The sequence below is a fragment of the Rhododendron vialii genome, chromosome 7a (genome assembly GCF_030253575.1).
Source record: "Rhododendron vialii isolate Sample 1 chromosome 7a, ASM3025357v1".
NCBI classification, from domain to species: Eukaryota; Viridiplantae; Streptophyta; class Magnoliopsida; order Ericales; family Ericaceae; genus Rhododendron; species Rhododendron vialii.
In genome coordinates this window covers 7,051,536-7,069,761 of record NC_080563.1, presented here as the reverse complement: position 1 = coordinate 7,069,761, position 18,226 = coordinate 7,051,536, and the positions used below count along the sequence as shown (strand labels likewise).

The 18,226-nt window shown below is 38.0% G+C and overlaps 3 protein-coding genes across 3 annotated transcripts; 2 read left to right on the top strand and 1 right to left on the bottom strand.

The window, feature by feature from the left end:
* Positions 1-695: 695 nt before the first annotated feature.
* On the top strand, positions 696-7,309 carry LOC131332462 (uncharacterized). The gene is made up of 8 exons (XM_058366718.1): positions 696-1,223; positions 3,412-3,525; positions 3,622-3,690; positions 3,810-3,829; positions 3,917-3,969; positions 4,101-4,131; positions 4,228-4,309; positions 6,578-7,309. Exons 1-8 carry the CDS (start codon positions 1,040-1,042, stop codon positions 6,781-6,783), a joined length of 759 nt encoding a protein of 252 aa, XP_058222701.1. The 5' UTR covers positions 696-1,039; the 3' UTR covers positions 6,784-7,309.
* A 2,829-nt stretch (positions 7,310-10,138) lies between these two features.
* Positions 10,139-16,739, top strand: LOC131332461 (agamous-like MADS-box protein AGL15). The gene is made up of 8 exons (XM_058366717.1): positions 10,139-10,572; positions 12,237-12,339; positions 13,740-13,804; positions 13,871-13,970; positions 14,097-14,138; positions 14,501-14,542; positions 14,650-14,804; positions 15,508-16,739. The coding sequence occupies exons 1-8, from the start codon at positions 10,391-10,393 to the stop codon at positions 15,614-15,616; spliced, it is 798 nt and encodes a 265-aa protein (XP_058222700.1). The 5' UTR covers positions 10,139-10,390; the 3' UTR covers positions 15,617-16,739.
* Positions 16,217-17,149, bottom strand: LOC131332591 (UPF0496 protein 4-like). The gene has a single exon (XM_058366893.1). It carries the CDS (start codon positions 17,147-17,149, stop codon positions 16,217-16,219), a length of 933 nt encoding a protein of 310 aa, XP_058222876.1.
* Between the last annotated feature and the right edge of the window lie 1,077 nt (positions 17,150-18,226).

Below are 18,226 nucleotides of genomic sequence, written 5' to 3'. Positions count from 1 at the left end.
TTACACATATCTAATTGAGCTACTTTTTTATCAAGTTACTTGAAAAAAAATTTAAAATTTATCAACGGATCAGATTATTTGTGTAGAATCTGTAGTGGGCTCCACACAGCGATGTACGCCGTGTGTATACCACTCCATCGATATCGATAGTAGGGCTCTTTCTGAACTAATTCTATAATAAGTGCATTTAGATCTAACAGTCCATTTGAATGGAGTAATTTTATGAGAAAAGAAAGGAAGTGGTTGTGATATCTTACAAAATTAATCATTTGGGTGAGAAAATATAGAGAAAAGTACAAAAATAAAATGTTTTGACTGCCCATTTCTCATTCTCAACCAATCTCGCAAAAAATGGTGAAATCAAATAAGATTTATTTTTATAGTTTATGATTAAAATAAATACAGTAAGTAGTACTGTATTAAGGCCTCATTCCGGAACTAAAAAAAAAACGTTTATTTTTTAAGAAGGCAATTTCAAGCTAAAAAATTATCGATTTATTGAAATTTAAAAATATGCAATATGGATCTTGCTTAAAAAATCCTGATGAGATCATTTATACGATACAAAAAAATTGAAATATTTTTTTTTATTTACATTAATTTTAAATTTAAAAATATTAAATAAACTGTTTATTTTTAAAGAAGTTTTTTAAAACGGAGCCCAAATAAGAACTGAGGGATAGAAAACAGGAATTGAGGAGGTGCCGTGTGAGATGTGGGCAGAGGCTGCTGTGCCACGGTGGGCAGCAGAGCCTCTGGGTCGGAATTGAGGACGGCAGCGAGATTTTTAAGGAAGAGAGAGAAAATATGTAATGTGACGGCAACTCAGAACCACAACTGACACAGAAAACAGTAAAACACACACTTGCATCAGATCACTTCACTTCCACTCCTCCGCTTCCCAACCAAACCGACCCCAAACCGAAAACACTCCAACGGAACCACCAAACGCCACCGCCAGCTGCTACCCACTAAAACCAACACCTGCTACCCCCACCGCCTCCGCCTCAACCACCCCTCGATCGCCGCCCAACTAACCATGTACAGGGACGTGTCGGCGTGCAACACCTACAACTACGGCGACGCCCTCTACTGGGACGCCCGTTACATCCAGGAGGGCGGTTCCTTCGACTGGTACCAGCGTTACTCCGCCCTCCGCCCGTTCGCTCGCAAGTACATCCCAACCTCCTCCCGCATCCTCATGGTCGGCTGTGGCAATGCCGGTAATTGCCTCCACCCTAATCTCTGCCCTTCGTTTTTATTGTGCTTCTGTTTCAGTCCGGTTGTTCGCTCAATCTCCGAATTTAGGGGTTTTTTTCGCTGCAGTTGGCGTAACCCTTATTTATTTATTTTTATTAAGGAATTCAACATGAAATTGGGTTTTGAGGGAATTGGGGGAGCGAAAGGAAAAGATAAGCGACAAAAGTTTGAATGTTTTCCGATGTTTGTTAGTTTGGTAGTAGTTTCACTGGATTCTGCTTCAGGGTGCTGTTGATTATCAACAGTAATCACAGCACCCTTGCTTATGCCAGTTGGTGTAACCCTTGGTTATCTTTTTTATTACTAATGTTTAGCATCTGATTGGGCTTCGAGGGAATTGGGGAAATGAAAGGAAAAGATTTTTTATTTTTTTGTGGATGGACGTTAGTTTGGTGGTAGTTTCACTGAATTCTGATTCTGGGTGCTGTTGATTTCACTGAATTGAATGCTTTACTTTCCAACTTTCTGTTCCAGTGCGTTTTTCATGCCCTTTATTTCATTCATTCCCATTGTTAGCGTAACTAAATTCATTTTGATGGTTTTACGGAAGTTGCGCAATTTGCACTGTAGTTGGTGTAGCCCCTGTTTTTTTTATTAATGAATTTAAAATGCAATTGGTAGGAAAAGATCAGTTAAAGTTTAGATTTTTTTCCCTTGATGTTAGCTGTTTTCATTGGATTCTGATTCTGGGTGCTGTTGATTTCAATTTTCAAGCAAGTTATGGGTACTTTTGGAAGGGAAAGAAAAGAAATTTGAACTCACTGACAGTTCTGTTGTTGAATCGAATTGAATGCTTGACATTCCAACCGTCTGTTGCAGTGTTTCTTTTAGCTCATTCCCATTGTTTCTGTAACCAAAACGAGCATTTGGGGGTTTTACCTGTTTTCCCTCTCTTCCTTGACTGATTGAAAGTAGCTTGATTTTCGCCTTTTTGTTGTAGTTCTCAGTTTTTTGTTGTATCATGAATGAGTAATACCAGACAATGAGAATGAAATAATTCTACAACAGTAAGAAAAAAAGACCCATGAATTGTAGGCGCGAGGGATGCAAATGAACCGAGCTGTTTGCGAGCAGCTAGAGAAAGCTCGATAACAGCTCATTTGAGCTCGGCACGCTAAGCCCGAGCTGCAATATTGAGCTCATTTAATAAACAAGCCAAGCCTGAGTTGTTATAAGCTCGGCTCGAATGAGCTTGGGAGCCATAGTGAATACCAGTAATACTTGTAATTATTCATATTCACAACTTTATCGAAGATATCTATCCTTAAATAATTGCCAAGGGTCACCTCAATGTGTGACATCACACGGCAAATAGGTGGGGCATGGAAGGCTTTATAGGAAAGCATTTTTGCTCAGCAGCTTCTTCTCTCTGATGTGGGACAAGTGCAATGCGCAAAGGAAACCCTCCAATATTCAGTCCCACATTGGAACTAAAGGGAAATGAAGCCAAAGAAAGCTAGATAAGTAGAAGCCCAACTGCTCTCACTCACTCTTACCTCTAGATCCACTCCAGTGCTCCTAACCCGAGGTACATCAAGCTGAGCTCGAGCCCAATACTTTTAGCCTGTTCCGAGCTCGAGTTGAGCTCGAGCTGGCCCAATTTCTACCGAACCGACTTTGAGCAATGCAAACCTCAACTCGGTTTGGCTCGTTTGCAGCCCTAGTAAGCTGACTGAATGCTACAAAATAGTTGATGTATTTTATGTAGAAATAAAAAGAACCGAGTAGTTTTTGATATTTTTTATTGGGCTAATGGTCCTTCTGTTCAATGTAGTGTATCTTAATGGTTAGTAGAAATTTTTTGCTTATTAAAGTTACTGAGTAGTTGTTTCTATTTTTTTAGAGTAATTTTGCTGAACTGACACTATCTTGATGTTTAAGTGTGTTTTGGAAGTCCATCCAATGGAGAGAAAGACAACTATTTTTGTAAAACGAAACAATCATCTAGAATACTCAACATGGCATCTTGTCTTTTATAATAGTTGCAATGCATTTTCTTAACACTAAGGATGAGGCTTGTTTCTGAGTGATGCATCACCTGATAAACATGTATGTAGCATTTGCAATTTTGCAGCGTCATTGATGTACTTTTTGAGGATCTTTATACTCATTGAGAAACATAGAACCAAAAAAAAATATTATTCTTTGCAGTTATGTCGGAGGACATGGTCAAGGATGGCTATGAAGACATCATGAATATTGATATTTCATCAGTGGCCATTGACATGATGAGAAGGAAGTATGAGCACATTCCGCAGCTGAAATGTATCCTTTAGAGATTCGTTCATGTTAAGATATTGTGTTTAGGGTTTTCTGTTAACCAAACAAATGAAAAAAAGGTTTCCTTATACGAGCCAACAGACTTGCAAATGGATGTTAAGGATATGAGCTTCTTCCCAGATGAATCATTTGATGCTGTTGTTGATAAAGGTATGCTAGAGTCTCTGCATTACTCGCTTTGTCAAATTTTGCAAATTCTTGTGTGCAAGGGGTTGACAATACTTTGTTGTTACTTATTTGCATGCATTGTCCCGGGTTATCCATTCTAGGAACTCTCGATTCATTGATGGTAAGTAGTGTGTTCCAGTTGTTTCTCTTGAAATCTCCTAAAAAAAATTTGTGTTCTAAAGTTTTATGTATGCATGTTATTTTCAAGTGTGGTGCCAGTGCTCCAATTAGTGCTGCTCAAATGCTGGGGGAAGTTAGCAGGTAATTTGCTTTATGAGCGTTAAAGATATTTGTTGATTGCAATATGCTGTATAGAATAACTTGTCCATGTTGATCGCAATATTTGTTTTGATGGCATGTATTCATTAAAATCAATTACTTTCTGCTCGTAGGCTTCTTAAACCTGGAGGGATCTATATGTTGGTAATTATAAATTGAATGCGAAAACTTCTACCTTTCATAATTTTATGCCTTCGTCCTACAACCCAAGATTTTTTGTCTTCAATTTGTGATTTGCAGATAACTTATGGTGATCCAACAGTGAGGATTCCTCATCTGAGCCGACCAGTATACAATTGGAAAACTGAACTGTACATCATACGTGAGTTATACCCCTTTCTTGTGTCTTTCTCCATTTACTTTCAGGTATCTTATGTTCTTTTAATTCGTCAGGAATTGGTTTGTGCTTAGATTATTGATTAGTGATATTTCTTAGAATATTGCGATTGAACATAAGTGAGACACTGCTCCTAAGTATTGGATTATTGTATTGATCCACTGCCCCTCTACCAATTGGTTGAGTTGCATCATTCATAAGATTTTAGTTGTTTGGCCTTTACACCTACTCTAATGCATTTACTCTAGCCATTCTTGAATTGCCTTAAATTAATCAGCCTGAATTTGGGGAGGGACAGAGAGAAAGGTTTTCTGAAGGTTTTGTGGTGCTATTTGTTCCTCTGCTTCCTCTCTAGTGTGAGGAATGGAGAAAGTGGAATTAGAATAATTAGGCTAATAAGTGGCAGAGGGATCAGTAATCCCATTGATAGGTAGCATACTTTTGTATATGAAGAGCATGCACATCTCTTATCAACATTACGAAAAAAGGAATATGAAGAGCCTATGCATGGCCCTATTGAATGCCTTCTTAGATGTTTGGGACTAATCACTGGAGGGATCTTATCTATGTAGATCAGCTTCGTGACATTCATCGTTGTCAGGCTTGAGTTACCTTGAAAATATTATTGAGAACAGATAATCTGTATCAAACGTAATAAAGTGAACATAAATAATTGGTTATGATGCATGAACATATACCTGAGCTAACATACACTATTAGGCTGCAGTATTTGCTCTTTTAAATTATGCCTACATTAAGCCCATGAACCCTCAACGCTCAGGCAATAAAATAATCTATGCACCTTTTCACTGCCTTTGAATATTCAGTTTATTGCTCTATCTAGATCACATAGTGACTTGTTTCCTAGGGGCCAGGAGTTTGGTTCGTGTCCTATCTAGTCCTCTCAGTGGCATGGCAGAGTGGGAGTAAAGGAGTACAAAAATTATGAAAATACAACCAATGAGTAACCACAATCTTGGAATAACTGAAATTCCTTTACACTCCTAACTTAAAATAATCCAATAGCTGTCTAGAGATTATACTCCATGCGTGCCTCTTCTCCGCCCTATCACCTAGTACACTGCCTTGGCGACCTAAATAGCTGTTTTATGCTCATTGTATCTTCTGTTGGAGCTTGGCTCCCGATCATAGTCCTGGTGACAATCTATTGTGATGTGGCAATTATGAGAGTAGAAAATGACATTTATGTGAAGCATGCCTTGGTCATTGTATACACATGTATAGGGTTAGTTCAAGCCTGAGTTCTGTCATTTTGTAAGATTGTATTTTGGTCGCATAAGTATGCTACATTTAGGGTGTGGCAAGACAAATTACAAAATTACTGTGAGCCTTGGTGGTTTATTAAAGTACGGAGGGAGGGAGGTTTAAACCTACAAACAACCACTCACACTGCCACCACCAGTCACTCCACTACCTTCAGTTTAAACCTACAAACAACCACGCACACTGCCACCACCATCACTATATTCGTCACTGAGAGAAAACTGTCATCACAATCACAACCCCTCTTTCTTCTCAATCACTCTGTGAAACCCTAGTGGCCCTTCCAATGCAGTTCAAAAACAAGAGGCTTCCCAATTTACTACCCAGAATTACTCCTACTTGGGTACTTGAAAGAATTACTCCTTTCACCTCCTCCCTGTCATACGTAGCACTTGTGCTTCCAGTGGACGATCACATATTAAATGCAAATGGTAGTGCCCTAAATTGGAACACCAGAAAGTTGGAACTTGAAACTACAACAAATCAAAACAGCATGGAGTAGCACGAGGGGAGGAGAAAATCCCTATAAATTGCACCTTCTTTAAACTCCCAACTGTGTTCTAGTTCTTTTGAGAAGCATAGTGCATCGATACTACCCTGCTAGATACTGACACGTAGATATTTATGAATGCACATTAAAACTTGACAAAGTACAAATTAGCTTTATATTGGAGGCAGCATTTTTCTACTTGTCATTGAGCAAGTTGACTCAAAAACATATATATTCTCTACGATGAACGTCATCAAATATGGATGAACTTGACACAGGAGTGTTATGGACTTGAGGCTGTGTCATTGCGCTATATGTTTGTGCATGTCGAAAAGTAAATTTTTTTGTAAGGTTTCGGGATATGCTATGCCATCCTGGCCTTCTAAAACTTGTGTACAGATCGTAGTGAAAACTGTACCTATCATAGGGAATGTGCTTTACTATAGGGTGTACACTCACTCTATCCTTTTGTTTTGCAGCTAGGCCAGGGTTTCAGAGGCCAGCTGGTTCTACCTCCGCGAAATCATACTTGGAATCAGTTCCCACCACTGAAAAGGGTCTACTTCCAGCGGGATTCATTATGGAAGATCCAGATTCTCACTTTGTTTATGTATGTCGCAAGATGGATGAAACAACAGATTTAATTCACGTGCCCTCCTACCCTTTGACAGCCGATGCGTTATAACCTATTTGCTCGAGTGGGGGTCAGTTTCTTTGCTCTCAAGCTTCGATCTTCCAAAGTGACCCTTCACGTGATTATAACTGGTTGTACAATGCGACTAGTCGGTAGTTAGGTGTCCGTGGAGTTATGTGTGGTCGGAAAAGAGGTTTTTGAGGGTTTTAATCATGATGTTTTGTTAGATAGACTAGATATTGGAAAGAGGACTGCTATATACCACAGATTCTTATCACCCTTTTATTTCACTTCATACGTGACAGGATACAATTTGCTTTAATAAACTGAGCGGTGAAATAAGACGGCGATAAAAATCTAGTGACGTGTAGCGTTTCTCATTTCAAAATGAACTGGAGCGACGAATAAATGCTTCCGGACCGCAAATTACTAGGCGTAAGTGTCTTCGTTGAATCTTGTTGTCTGTATCAGTAGAATTGTGTCAATTGTTTCGAAAACCATGAGTTGTAATGTATTTCATGTATACGTGTGACCCTGAAGGGATTTTTCCTATTTAATAAGTAAAGTTTTCTAGTAATTATATTTATTTCGCCATATTAAAGTGCTAACCCATTGAACTTTGCCATGACTTTGAACGTCGGATTCACAGCTTCCAACTCAATGTTTTCAGTAGTTTTGCCATTAATAATAGAATTAATATTTTTGAGTATTTACTATTTTTAGGGATCATTTACAACTTCAGCCCAAAAAATTTGGCTTGAATTGTGCAAAAGTTGAAAGTCAAAAGAGATTTTGACTTATCTGTAACCGTTCAGTGAGTTGGTTTTAGTTTAAACCTAGTAATAGATAAATTTAGGTTAAAAGATTACGCCTATAGGAATTCTATACCCATATATATATATATATATATATATATATATGCAGCTCTAACCTTACCAAATCAAATCATTCAAAAAAAAAAAGCTCATACTGAATTTTGCACTTCTGGAAACTCAAGACGTGAAATTGGAGCACTTAAATTGTAATGGACGATTTTGTAAATCACCTCTTAAAATAGTACTACCTCTGTCCCCCCCCCCCCCCTCCCAAAATATATATATATATATATATATATATATATATCAATCAGCAAAATGAGTGCTTAATAATGTATTTTTGATGAAAAAATTCAAACTTTTTGTCGCTAGTTACAGAATATTAGAAAATATCAGAAAAAAGTTTAAATTTTTTATCGTAAAAAATTGTTGTAAGTTTCTATTTTATGAACATGACAATTTTTTGGGGATGGACGGAGTACGTCGTGACAGAGAGTATAAAGTAATTTACTTTTTGTACTTGTTTGATGATTACCAAGCATGAGAATCTTTAGGACGGGCTTGGACCAGGGGTTTGGTAAAAACTAATTGGTGAGGAAAAATAAAACTTAGCAGAAATGAAACATTAAATATGTGAATAAATCTCCTCCCAAATACTTGATCCAAACACAGTCTTAATATTTTGAGGAAATTGCATCATTTACTTCACACTTCCCATTGAAGATGGTTGTTATAAGTTTATCAAACCAAAAAAATGAGCAAACAAAAATAAAAGTCCAATAAAGGAAGATGATGCCCTAAATATTATAGGTCCAAGTAAAAGCAATAAATGCAGAAAAATAAATACTCAAAGCAGTCAAATAACAAACATGGAAAAAGAGTTGGTAATCCTCCAAAAACTGAAAAGAGTCCTACCTACCTCCCAAAAGGGGAACAAGAAATGAAGAAAATGGGAAAACAAAAATGCCCACCACCCTTTGCTAAATATGGGAAGCAAAATTTACAAAATCCTTCAAAAATTTTAAAATTACGGAGGTGAATCCCACAACTATTCATTTAAGTAACATAAAAGTCCAAATATGGCTAATGAGAAAAGAAGAAAAGTCTTTTGCAAGTTTCTTTCAAGTTACCCAAATATAAATATTTTATGTTATTATGTATGATAGCTTCTTTTTTTTTTTTTAGCCCGATTGGTTGGTAGATTTGCTTCCCGCCCAATTAATCAGAGTTTGATTCTTGAGGTCAAGCCACGATAAAGAAATTTTCAGTGAATACCCTAGTCCCGACATAGATGTCCCCTAGTTTCGATATAGATGATCAGCCTTTGACATAACACTCCTAAAAATAAATTTAAAAAAAGCCAAATTTTTGAATATTTTTTATACTTAAAATATACTGGCATCCAAACATAGCATAACGAGTAGTAAATGTTACAGCTAAATGGAGCAAACCAAAAGAAAGATCCAATTAAAGATAATGCATAAATAGGGAAACCCCCTAAATAATAGGTCCAATAAATGCATAAAATGCCTACTTAAAGTAGTCAAAATTAACAAAAATGGAAAAGGAGTTGGTAAGCCTCCAAAAACTGAAAAAGAGTCCTTACCCCTTCCTTAAACAGCAACAACAAAGCGAAAGTACAGAAACACCCATGAGCCTCCGGTAAATATGGGAAGCCCTAAAACAAATGGAGTGCAAAATTGGAAAGGATATGCAAGTATAAATGGGCTGTATTTCCTCTGCAGTTGTAAGTTCAACAGCATGGTGCAATTTCAAAGCATGAACCCTAATTTTGGACCTACTTTCATTATTTGAACCATTTTTCATGTAACTCATCAACCAAAACAATGACACAAATATAATTCATTATCTTTTACAAAATAGTTAGGCTATGTACTGTGTTTTTTTCTTAAAAAATATGTGTTCCAGTTTTACTTCTACTAATGTCTGATCTAAATGTTTGATAGACGAATCAAGTTCATCGAGCTCGAGCTTGTTTTCGAACGTTTGAGATTAATTTGTTACATAAACTAGTAACAAATTTGAACATTTTTTTGGAACTCACTAATAAGCTTTCAATCTTATTTCAAACAATTTACTATTCAGCTCGTTCGACTTATGATATAAAAAATAATTCAAGCAACTCGAAATCGGTTCCATAAAATCTCTTTTGAGATTGACTTATCTCATAAACAAGATAAGTTTAAACCTTTTTTAAAAATTCTTTAAGTTTTGTGAACAAATACCTTGTCGGCTCCGACTCGTTCAATAATTTTTTTTTTTTTTGTACTTATTCAGTTTGTTTATTACCCCTTTATGATCATTAAAATTTCTTTCTGAATAGTAATTTTCTCAACAAACATTACAAGACGAATGACCGATCATCGAAGTGAGCTCAGAACGAAGCCACACCACTAATTAAAACCGGACGCTGCAGTTGGAATTCCCAAACAGGAGAGGGATAGGGAGGAGAAAGCGGGACCCACGCCGACCCGTTTCAGCGAGAAACAAAGTCCAAATGTGGGAAAAGAGTCGTGCAGTGGCATAGAAATAGAAATTGCCATGCAAGCTTGCCGTTTCCAGACTTTCGCCATTTGGGGTAAATCTACCCCTCACGCCTCTTTACCTTCTCTCCCCCTTCCCCCCTCTATATATAGCAATCCCTTTCCCAACTTTGGCATATCCATCAATATACGTACATACCCCATTTACACACAGGCATTTATAGATACAGAGAGAGGAGAGAAGAGAAGAGAGAGAAGAGAGGAGTGAGAGGGCGATAGATTTGTTGTGGGTTTTTGATCAGTCAATTGGGTTTCTGGGTTTTGGGGGAAAACAAAAAAATGGGGAGAGGGAAGATTGAGATCAAGAAAATCGAGAATGCAAACACAAGGCAAGTCACATTCTCGAAGAGGCGAGTTGGGTTGCTGAAGAAGGCCAAGGAGCTCGCGATCCTCTGCGACGCAGAAGTTGCCGTCATCGTCTTCTCGAGTACTGGGAAGCTTTTCGAGTTTTCCAGTGCTGGGTATGTGTTGTTAATTTCTGGAGTCCTTGTTTTTCTGTTTTTTTGGTTCTGATTTATACTTGCACGACTTGGTGTGTTCTTGTGGATGGGCTGAAAGTCTTTTTCTTTTCTTGTTGATAGATCTTGTGCAAGTGATTTTTGTCGATAGAAGTAATTTGAAGAGTGATTAAGGCTGTTCATGCTTTTGCATGTGTCTGTTGATCACTTGATTGTCCGGAAATACGTTATTCGAAGTTTTTTTCGTATGTCCATGGTTGAAAAGCAATAGAAGGGGAAAATGTACACACTTGCATGCCGTTGTTGATGAATGGCTTTTCCAAATTTCGAGTCTTTCGGCGATTTTTTGGTGTCTAATTGTATACTCAGTAACTTCCTTTGTGGAGTTTTATCAGGATTTATGGAATGAACAGAGTTTCCGAAAGGTTCGGTTTTTGAGGTGTTTGTAACTTAATCGTTCTGATCTTGTTGCTCAGTACTTCCTTCATTAAAGGGATGTAATCACTCTTAATCTGGTTTTATGCTAGATTTGCGGCTTGAAAGAATTGTGAGTTACTGTTATATATGAACAGGTGATTTCATAGTAACAACTTTATGCCGTAATGATCCTTGAGTAATTGTTTGCTTAAGCTATTCAGATTTCCAGTTAACACAGAGAAATTTGTGTTTCATTATAGATACTGCGTAATAAACTGTGAAAGAATGTTGGGCAGTTTTATCCCAACAAGTTCTCTATTTGACTCGAAATGGCCCAAACAGAAATCTTGTAGATAGGGCGAGAAGATATACTGAAACTATATAAGTGGCACAGTTTCGACGATACGCAAGTTCCTTTTGTTTGCTGGTGAAGCAAAGTGTAGATAGGGTGAGAAGATATACTGAAACTATATAAGTGACACAGTTTCGACGATAAGCAAGTTCCTTTTGTTTGCTGGTGAAGCAAAGTGTCTTCCTCCATCATCTAGGGCCTATGAAGTGTCATTGGTTATGTTGGCAAATCAATTCTCCATTTTTCCCACAGTACCCGTACTGATAGCCAAGCACCCAATGCAGACACTTTGATCCTCTAATGGATTTTTTTTTTGGGTGCTATTTGAAGAGAGAGAATTTCATGTCAGCTAGAAAAGAAACATTTCTAGTAGCGACAGAGAGAAATTTCTTATTTTTCATTAATTCCAATTGATCTCAAGTTAACTGATTTTCAATGTTTGATATCAGGATATTCATGTACATAGGAGTTAAGTGTTTAGGATATGTTCTCGTAACCATTCCAAACTTTTGGACACGTACCAATATCCAGAGATCTAAGTTTAGGAAGGTCTTATAGTAGCAGAGCAATTACACATTCGGATAGAATGCAAAACTAGTAGCGGGGAAGGAGACTTGGTTCATTGCTTCTCATTGCTTGATGTGGTGTATTTTTTTGGATAACCAATTCACTCCTTGGTGGGAGGACTCAAACAGCCAATCAGAAAGTAAGTTTTGGGTTCCATTTAAAGCTGATTGTCGGGGTGAGTTGATCATTTGTTTGATTGACACGTGGATTGTGATCTAAGAGAATGTTTGGGATTAAGTAATCAAACTTTCATTTTCGTCAAGTTTATGCAGTTCTTGTTTAAGTTATCTGAGGTACCTACTCCTGTTTGTCTACTGTGGTTTTGCTGCAGCATGAGGCAAACTATTTCAAGATATAATAAAGGTCTGGATTCATCAGAGTCTGCTTTGGTAGAGAATTCATCAGAGGCAGCTTTAGTAGAGATCAAACCAGAGGTATTACACTTGCATCTTTTCTCATCCCGTACATGATTATCTTTATTTCTCATATATCCGTTAGTACAATGGTATGCAATTTCTGCAATATGGTTTTGAGTAACCAATCAAAACGCTGTTAAGGCATGTAGGTGATCTCTGGGCATGGATCTTAGTTACACGAAGCGGGAGCGGGAGCGGGAGGGGGGACGGGAGCGGGAGCGAGGGCGGGGACGGGGGAGCGGATGATCACAGAAGTGTGGGAGCTCCATTGGGAGCGGTTAGGAAAAATTATTAAAATTATAAATATATTTTGGAATTTTATATTGTTAAATGTCAATATAAAAATATTATTCTACCACATAAATATTACTATTAAAATTATAAGTTTCTAGTTATATTTCAACATTTTTATTGTAGCACATGATTACACAATAGAGCTCTTGTGCATATTAAGTAGGCGTAAAAGTTAAGGGTATTAATATGACTCTAGAAGGTTAATATCAGATGTGCTTACTAACAAGATCAAAACAACTTTAAAGGTACCAATTGCAACTTGAATCGTAAGTCTCTCAACCGTTTTTTGGGTGTAAGTTCCCATATAGGTAAGGAATGAGTTCCCGTCGTCATTGGGACGGGTTTCTTGGAGTTTCCTTCGACGGGAACGCGGAAACGCGTTTCCGTCGAAGAAACGTGGGCATAGTTGAAGGTTCCTGCAACTAAGGCATGGATAAAGCGGTTATTTCTTCATTTTCTGTATTTCCAATGTCGTGCTATGTTAAAAAATAACTACACACTTTTGACGTTCTATAACATACTAGAAACGTAAGCATGACTAAAAAGTCCTAATGTCATAATTTAGAGAGCTCCATTTGAGACAAATCCCAAGTTTTGGGCTTTAAAGTTTCTGAAATTCAAGTCTAAAGGAGGAGGGACTAGTTTTATCATCGGATCCGAAGTTAAGCTACAGACACATTCGTCTCCATGTTTCTGATTTGTATCCTCTCTGAAGCTAATTCGAACTATAATCGGGAATATATCGACCCTTGTCCAACACTTGTCCTCGAGTGTATGAAGTACTTGTCTGGCGCAGAAACATAACATTGCTAGTAACTGTCATGCTTGTTAGGTCAACACCTTAGTAGACCTCTTTGCTCGTGGAGCAATCATTGACTCTGGAATAGGACACGAACTTGATCATGAGTCTGTAAAGAATACACCTCGAACCCCAAACATTCAGTGAAAGCTATGTCAACCAAAAAGAAAAAAAAATGTATATTTCCATCATCTTGGTTCATGTTATGTACTTTTGTCTAATTTACTTTAAGTTGATTTTTTTTTAATGTTTAACTGTCATATACCATTTTTGAACTACTCTATTGTGGGTTTAAATTCTAATACCGGCCACTTAAATGAAACAGACACAAGAGTCAAAGGAGGTGGACATTCTGAAAGAGGAAATTGCAAAGCTCAAGGCGAAGCAAATGTACGTCTTTTTAACCTGGCATTATACTTGGATTTCGATGATTTATTTGGAGTTCTGATATCACAGGCAGCTCTTGGGCAAGGATCTTACTGGCATGAGCATGAAAGAACTGCAGCACCTAGAAGAGATACTAAATGGAGGATTATTATCTGTGAAGGAAAGAAGGGTATCAATTTCTCTTTGCCTTGTCAATTTTGTTTTCGTTGGAGAAAACACGTTTTAGCACTATGCTGATCAGTAGAATAGCTCTAAATACATTATGAACTCTTGTGGAAATTTCGTGCTATTTCAGGAGCAAATACTTATGGACCAGCTAGAACAATCAAGAGTTCAGGTAACTTTTGCATCATGAAATTTGAAGTTTGAGCACCAAATTTGAAGAATATATGAAACATGTACTTTTGAGCAACCATGAGATTGTAATGACTCATATCCAAGCTTTAGCGAAAAGGATCAACTCGTATAGTTTTTTGGAACTTCAGCGAAAGAATTTAAAATTGCACTTCACTGGATGGTTCTTTGTAAGAATAAGCTTTCTTTCTTTCGTTAGATAGTTCTGTTGCTCCAAGTGATTATTGAACTAAGTGTGTATGTGTAGAGATCTACAATATTGTGTTTATGTCACATATAACTGACAGTTGCTCTTACAATTTCAATTTCTACATGATACTAGTACTTGCTTTGGTTTCATTTCAGGAGCAGCGGGCTATGCTGGAGAATGAGACTTTACGCAGACAGGCAAGTAGAAATCTCTCTTGACGAATAACTTTCTCTTTACGGGATTTGTTTATAGAATCGAAATTAACATCTGGTATTTCTTGTTTTCTCTTTACATAATATTCCAGGTTCAGGAGCTTCGAGGTTTCCTTCCATCAAGCGAACACTCTGCCCGGACGCCTTACCTTGAACTCTATCCTGAGGAAAGAATTAATTCCTTTGTTAAACATGGTCCTGGGAGTCCGGACATTGTCCACACTTGTGCCGTTGATCTGCAATTGGGGTAATTTTGTTATTTGTAGTCTTTTTTCCAATGTATATACTAGAAAACCAACTTCCATCATTTCTCTTTGCTAGGTGATGACTGGAAAAAGAGAATCATGGATTGAATTTAAACTGAAAGCATGCCTTTGCCAGTTTCTATTCACATAGCGCCTTTCTAGTGTTGTTAAAGAAAATTACACCAAGTTTAGTCCTCATTAACCTTTGGCATTATAGGCAAAAAGAGGCTTCCCTCAGGTTTGAACCTATAACCTCAAGGTTAATAGGCCGAGTTCTCACCACTCAACTAATGCCCCTTGGTCACCTTTCAGCAATTTTTACTCTCTATCCCTTTTTGTTAGTCTATTTTGGGCAGTTGTGAACTTTACTTTGAGTTTGATCCACAAATAATCTATTCTCATAAATTTTCTATTTGAAATTGTTTTCAGCAATGAAAATATCTCAAGTAGTTCTCATACAAACTATTCAAAACAACATCTGAAATAAAAACAACTAAAGACAATTTTTTGAAATGTCCGCGAAGCGAAAATGGATGAACAAAGTAGGACAGATGGAAGTTTCTTTTGGAATCTTTTGCTAGATTTTATTTTTGGATGTAACACTACTTTGTTTTGTTATTGCACTCAAAGACTTTTTGAAAATTGGTCGCATGTTCTTATTCCTTATCTCTGTGGTAGTCTCATGTGAATGTCTTTCCTGCTCAGGCTACCTTCATCCGAAGTTTGTCCCAAAAGGGAGGTTTGTCGCAAGAGGAAGGCACCAGAGAAGGAAGATTGTTCCAGCAACTCCGGGAGTCAAATGAGCCTACTGTGATCGCTTTATTCCCCAGTTCTCTCCTCTTAGGTGATTTACAACAAACTGAATAGCAACAACTGGACTACTTTATTCAAGTTTAGCAGTTTTGGTCCAAGAATCGGTTTAGGCATCCATAGTTACAACCTTTTGCTGGCTTCTATGGCACCAAAGGTCAAGCATTGAGTATATAAAGAGAGACTGTATGGTGTGGTGGCTTTAAGGCCAAACTCATGAAATTGCCGATGTAACTGGATATGAAAAAAAATTAGCAGATGCAGTTGGGTTTTATGCATTTTCAAAGCGTTGAGTTAAATTTTTCTACTGAGTAATCAATTAAACACACACACAAAATGATTGATAGTTAGCTACAATCTTTACATTGAAAGAACACAATCAGCACAGAATTCAGTCACCAATATCACTGTTCCATGTCTCAATACGAACCCTAGGCCACACGATCGTGCCTCAAAGTCCATGTATCGGACATGAAGATTTGGAGACAGAGACACCATTAATATACAAACACAAATCATCTGTTGTTGTTACCCTATTCAAATAAATTTTATACACAGTTTTTTTTTTTTTTTTTTGGGCAAGTGGTTATATATGCAGTTGTTGCTATGGCTTCATCTGTCGGAGACCGTCAAGCAACTCAATTCTCCCGGCCATAATCTCCGAAAACAAACCATCCGCTCTCGTCCCTATACCATCCAGCAGCTTCTCCATTGCCTCCAATTTCCCTTCCAAATTTTTTCCTGCTTCGCCGTAATTTTCTCCCACGGCTACCGCTGCAACAAGATAAACCACACAATCATTCACTTCTCTCACCTCCTTTGCTGCCCCATTCTTCTCCATCGCCGCCATTGCTGAAGGGCTAAGGAACCCTCTGCACAGTTTTTCCATCTCCAAGCACGGTCTTGTATCACCAGATAATCCTAGCAACACAATTCCGCACACCCAATACCCATTTCTCTTCATGACCATCAAGGCTTCACCGAAAAGCCATTTCTTATCCCCACAGCAGAGCCTCTTCTCTTCTCCCCCTTCCTTTTCTTCCACTTTTATCTCCTTGTTTAGATTCTTGATCAACCGAACTGCTTTTAACCTCTCCATCGCCGATTCAGGCGAGCCATCGATAAGGCTTAAGGCATGAGAAATCGACATCCGAGCTCGACCAAGATCAGATAGCGATGAGGCAATCACGTTGAGGAAGTCTAACAACTTCAAGCTGTAATTGAGATACTCTTCAGCGGAAGTGATGTCCCATTTGCTCATGGGATAGTCAATCTCCATCACTAGCTTTGCAAAAGCCCTGTTCAGATTGGACAACAGCTCCAAACATTGGTGAATCCATGACAAGGAAATGAATTCCGAGCCGGGTATCGAATCCAAGCTTAGTTTGTTCATGCAGCTAGATACATGGGACTGAAAGGCTTGTAAAGAGGCCGAAAAGTCTTTGGACCGGCCGTGGTCGTGGCAGCAGTGGTGGTGGTTTTCCAGCTTGGAGGAGGGTTTGAGAGAATGGGAAAGCTTTTCTACTAAGAGAACCATGTCAAACAACACAATACAAGAGAGGTTCTGTTCTTCTTTGATGCCCAAAAACAGGAGAGGTTTTGTTGGTTGGTTTAGTCTTTTGGGAAAGTACAAAGGCTTGGGCTTTATTATATAGGTTGCTTGGGCTTGCGGACAAATGGCACAAAAGTGTGTGTTTGTGGGAAAACCATCAACTGGTGCAACTTGGAAACCACCTTGGAATCCAATTGGGTATTCAAAACAGAGGACTGTTTGGTGGAAGTCAAATGCTCTTATCACTTTGTGATTTTTTTAACTCGTCAAGAAATCTCGTTTTGGACACGCATTGGGGAAGATTGGGACCAACCGAGTGCCTTGCTGCTCACGATACCAAGGGAGAACAGGTCCAACACTTGTTTTTGAAGATTTTTCAATTAGTTCCTTTATTATTGAATTTTATTTGGTCGATAATTCGGTGTTCGGATCAATTTTTGTGCACAACCACATACAATTAGCACGGTCCTAGATTTAACGACCAGGCAAACCTACAATAACCCAAATAATTTGTCGCTAGCCATGGGAATCAAACATGTAAGTAAATGAAGCTCGGGAAAAAACGTATTGTATTTGCAAATTCTACATGGTTTGGGTTTGTATTATCATACTTTCTCAAATAATTGATTGTTCAAGTTGACATATTTCTCACGATATTAGTAAATTTTCTCCTACCAATTGGGCAATTGACGGGGGAAAAAAAAAAAAAAAAAACCTTAAGTGCTACCATCTACTACCAAGCACCATTGCTCAGTTTATTTACTAATTTTAGCAGAACTCCCAATAGCGTGGCCTAATGGGCTTAGGTGGATCTAACCCAGTGATAAAATGGAAACTGGGCTTTCTCCGGCCCGTGATGCTTCTGATGACCGATAGAGGCTACGAAGAACCAGATAGATCATAACCAATTGAATCTTTGCACTCTTCTTCGTTCGAATATACGTAGATATATACTCGTGTGAGTCGTATATGTACCCAATTAAGTTAATTGGTGAACGACGAAAATTCTATGAGCCGGGTTGTTTTTTTTTACTTTCGTTCTTTGCTTGATTTATTGGTCAT

Bases quoted from the DNA above. Each gene is read 5' to 3' on its own strand.
- LOC131332462 (XM_058366718.1), top strand. From the start codon at position 1,040: ATGTACAGGGACGTGTCGGCGTGCAACACCTACAACTACGGCGACGCC. The intron at 3,830-3,916 runs GTAAGTAGTGTG...GTTATTTTCAAG, and splicing joins GAACTCTCGATTCATTGATG to TGTGGTGCCAGTGCTCCAAT. The intron at 4,132-4,227 runs GTAATTATAAAT...TGTGATTTGCAG, and splicing joins CTGGAGGGATCTATATGTTG to ATAACTTATGGTGATCCAAC.
- LOC131332591 (XM_058366893.1), bottom strand. From the start codon at position 17,149: ATGGTTCTCTTAGTAGAAAAGCTTTCCCATTCTCTCAAACCCTCCTCC.
- LOC131332461 (XM_058366717.1), top strand. From the start codon at position 10,391: ATGGGGAGAGGGAAGATTGAGATCAAGAAAATCGAGAATGCAAACACA. The intron at 10,573-12,236 runs GTATGTGTTGTT...GTTTTGCTGCAG, and splicing joins TTCGAGTTTTCCAGTGCTGG to CATGAGGCAAACTATTTCAA. The intron at 14,805-15,507 runs GTAATTTTGTTA...TTTCCTGCTCAG, and splicing joins GCCGTTGATCTGCAATTGGG to GCTACCTTCATCCGAAGTTT.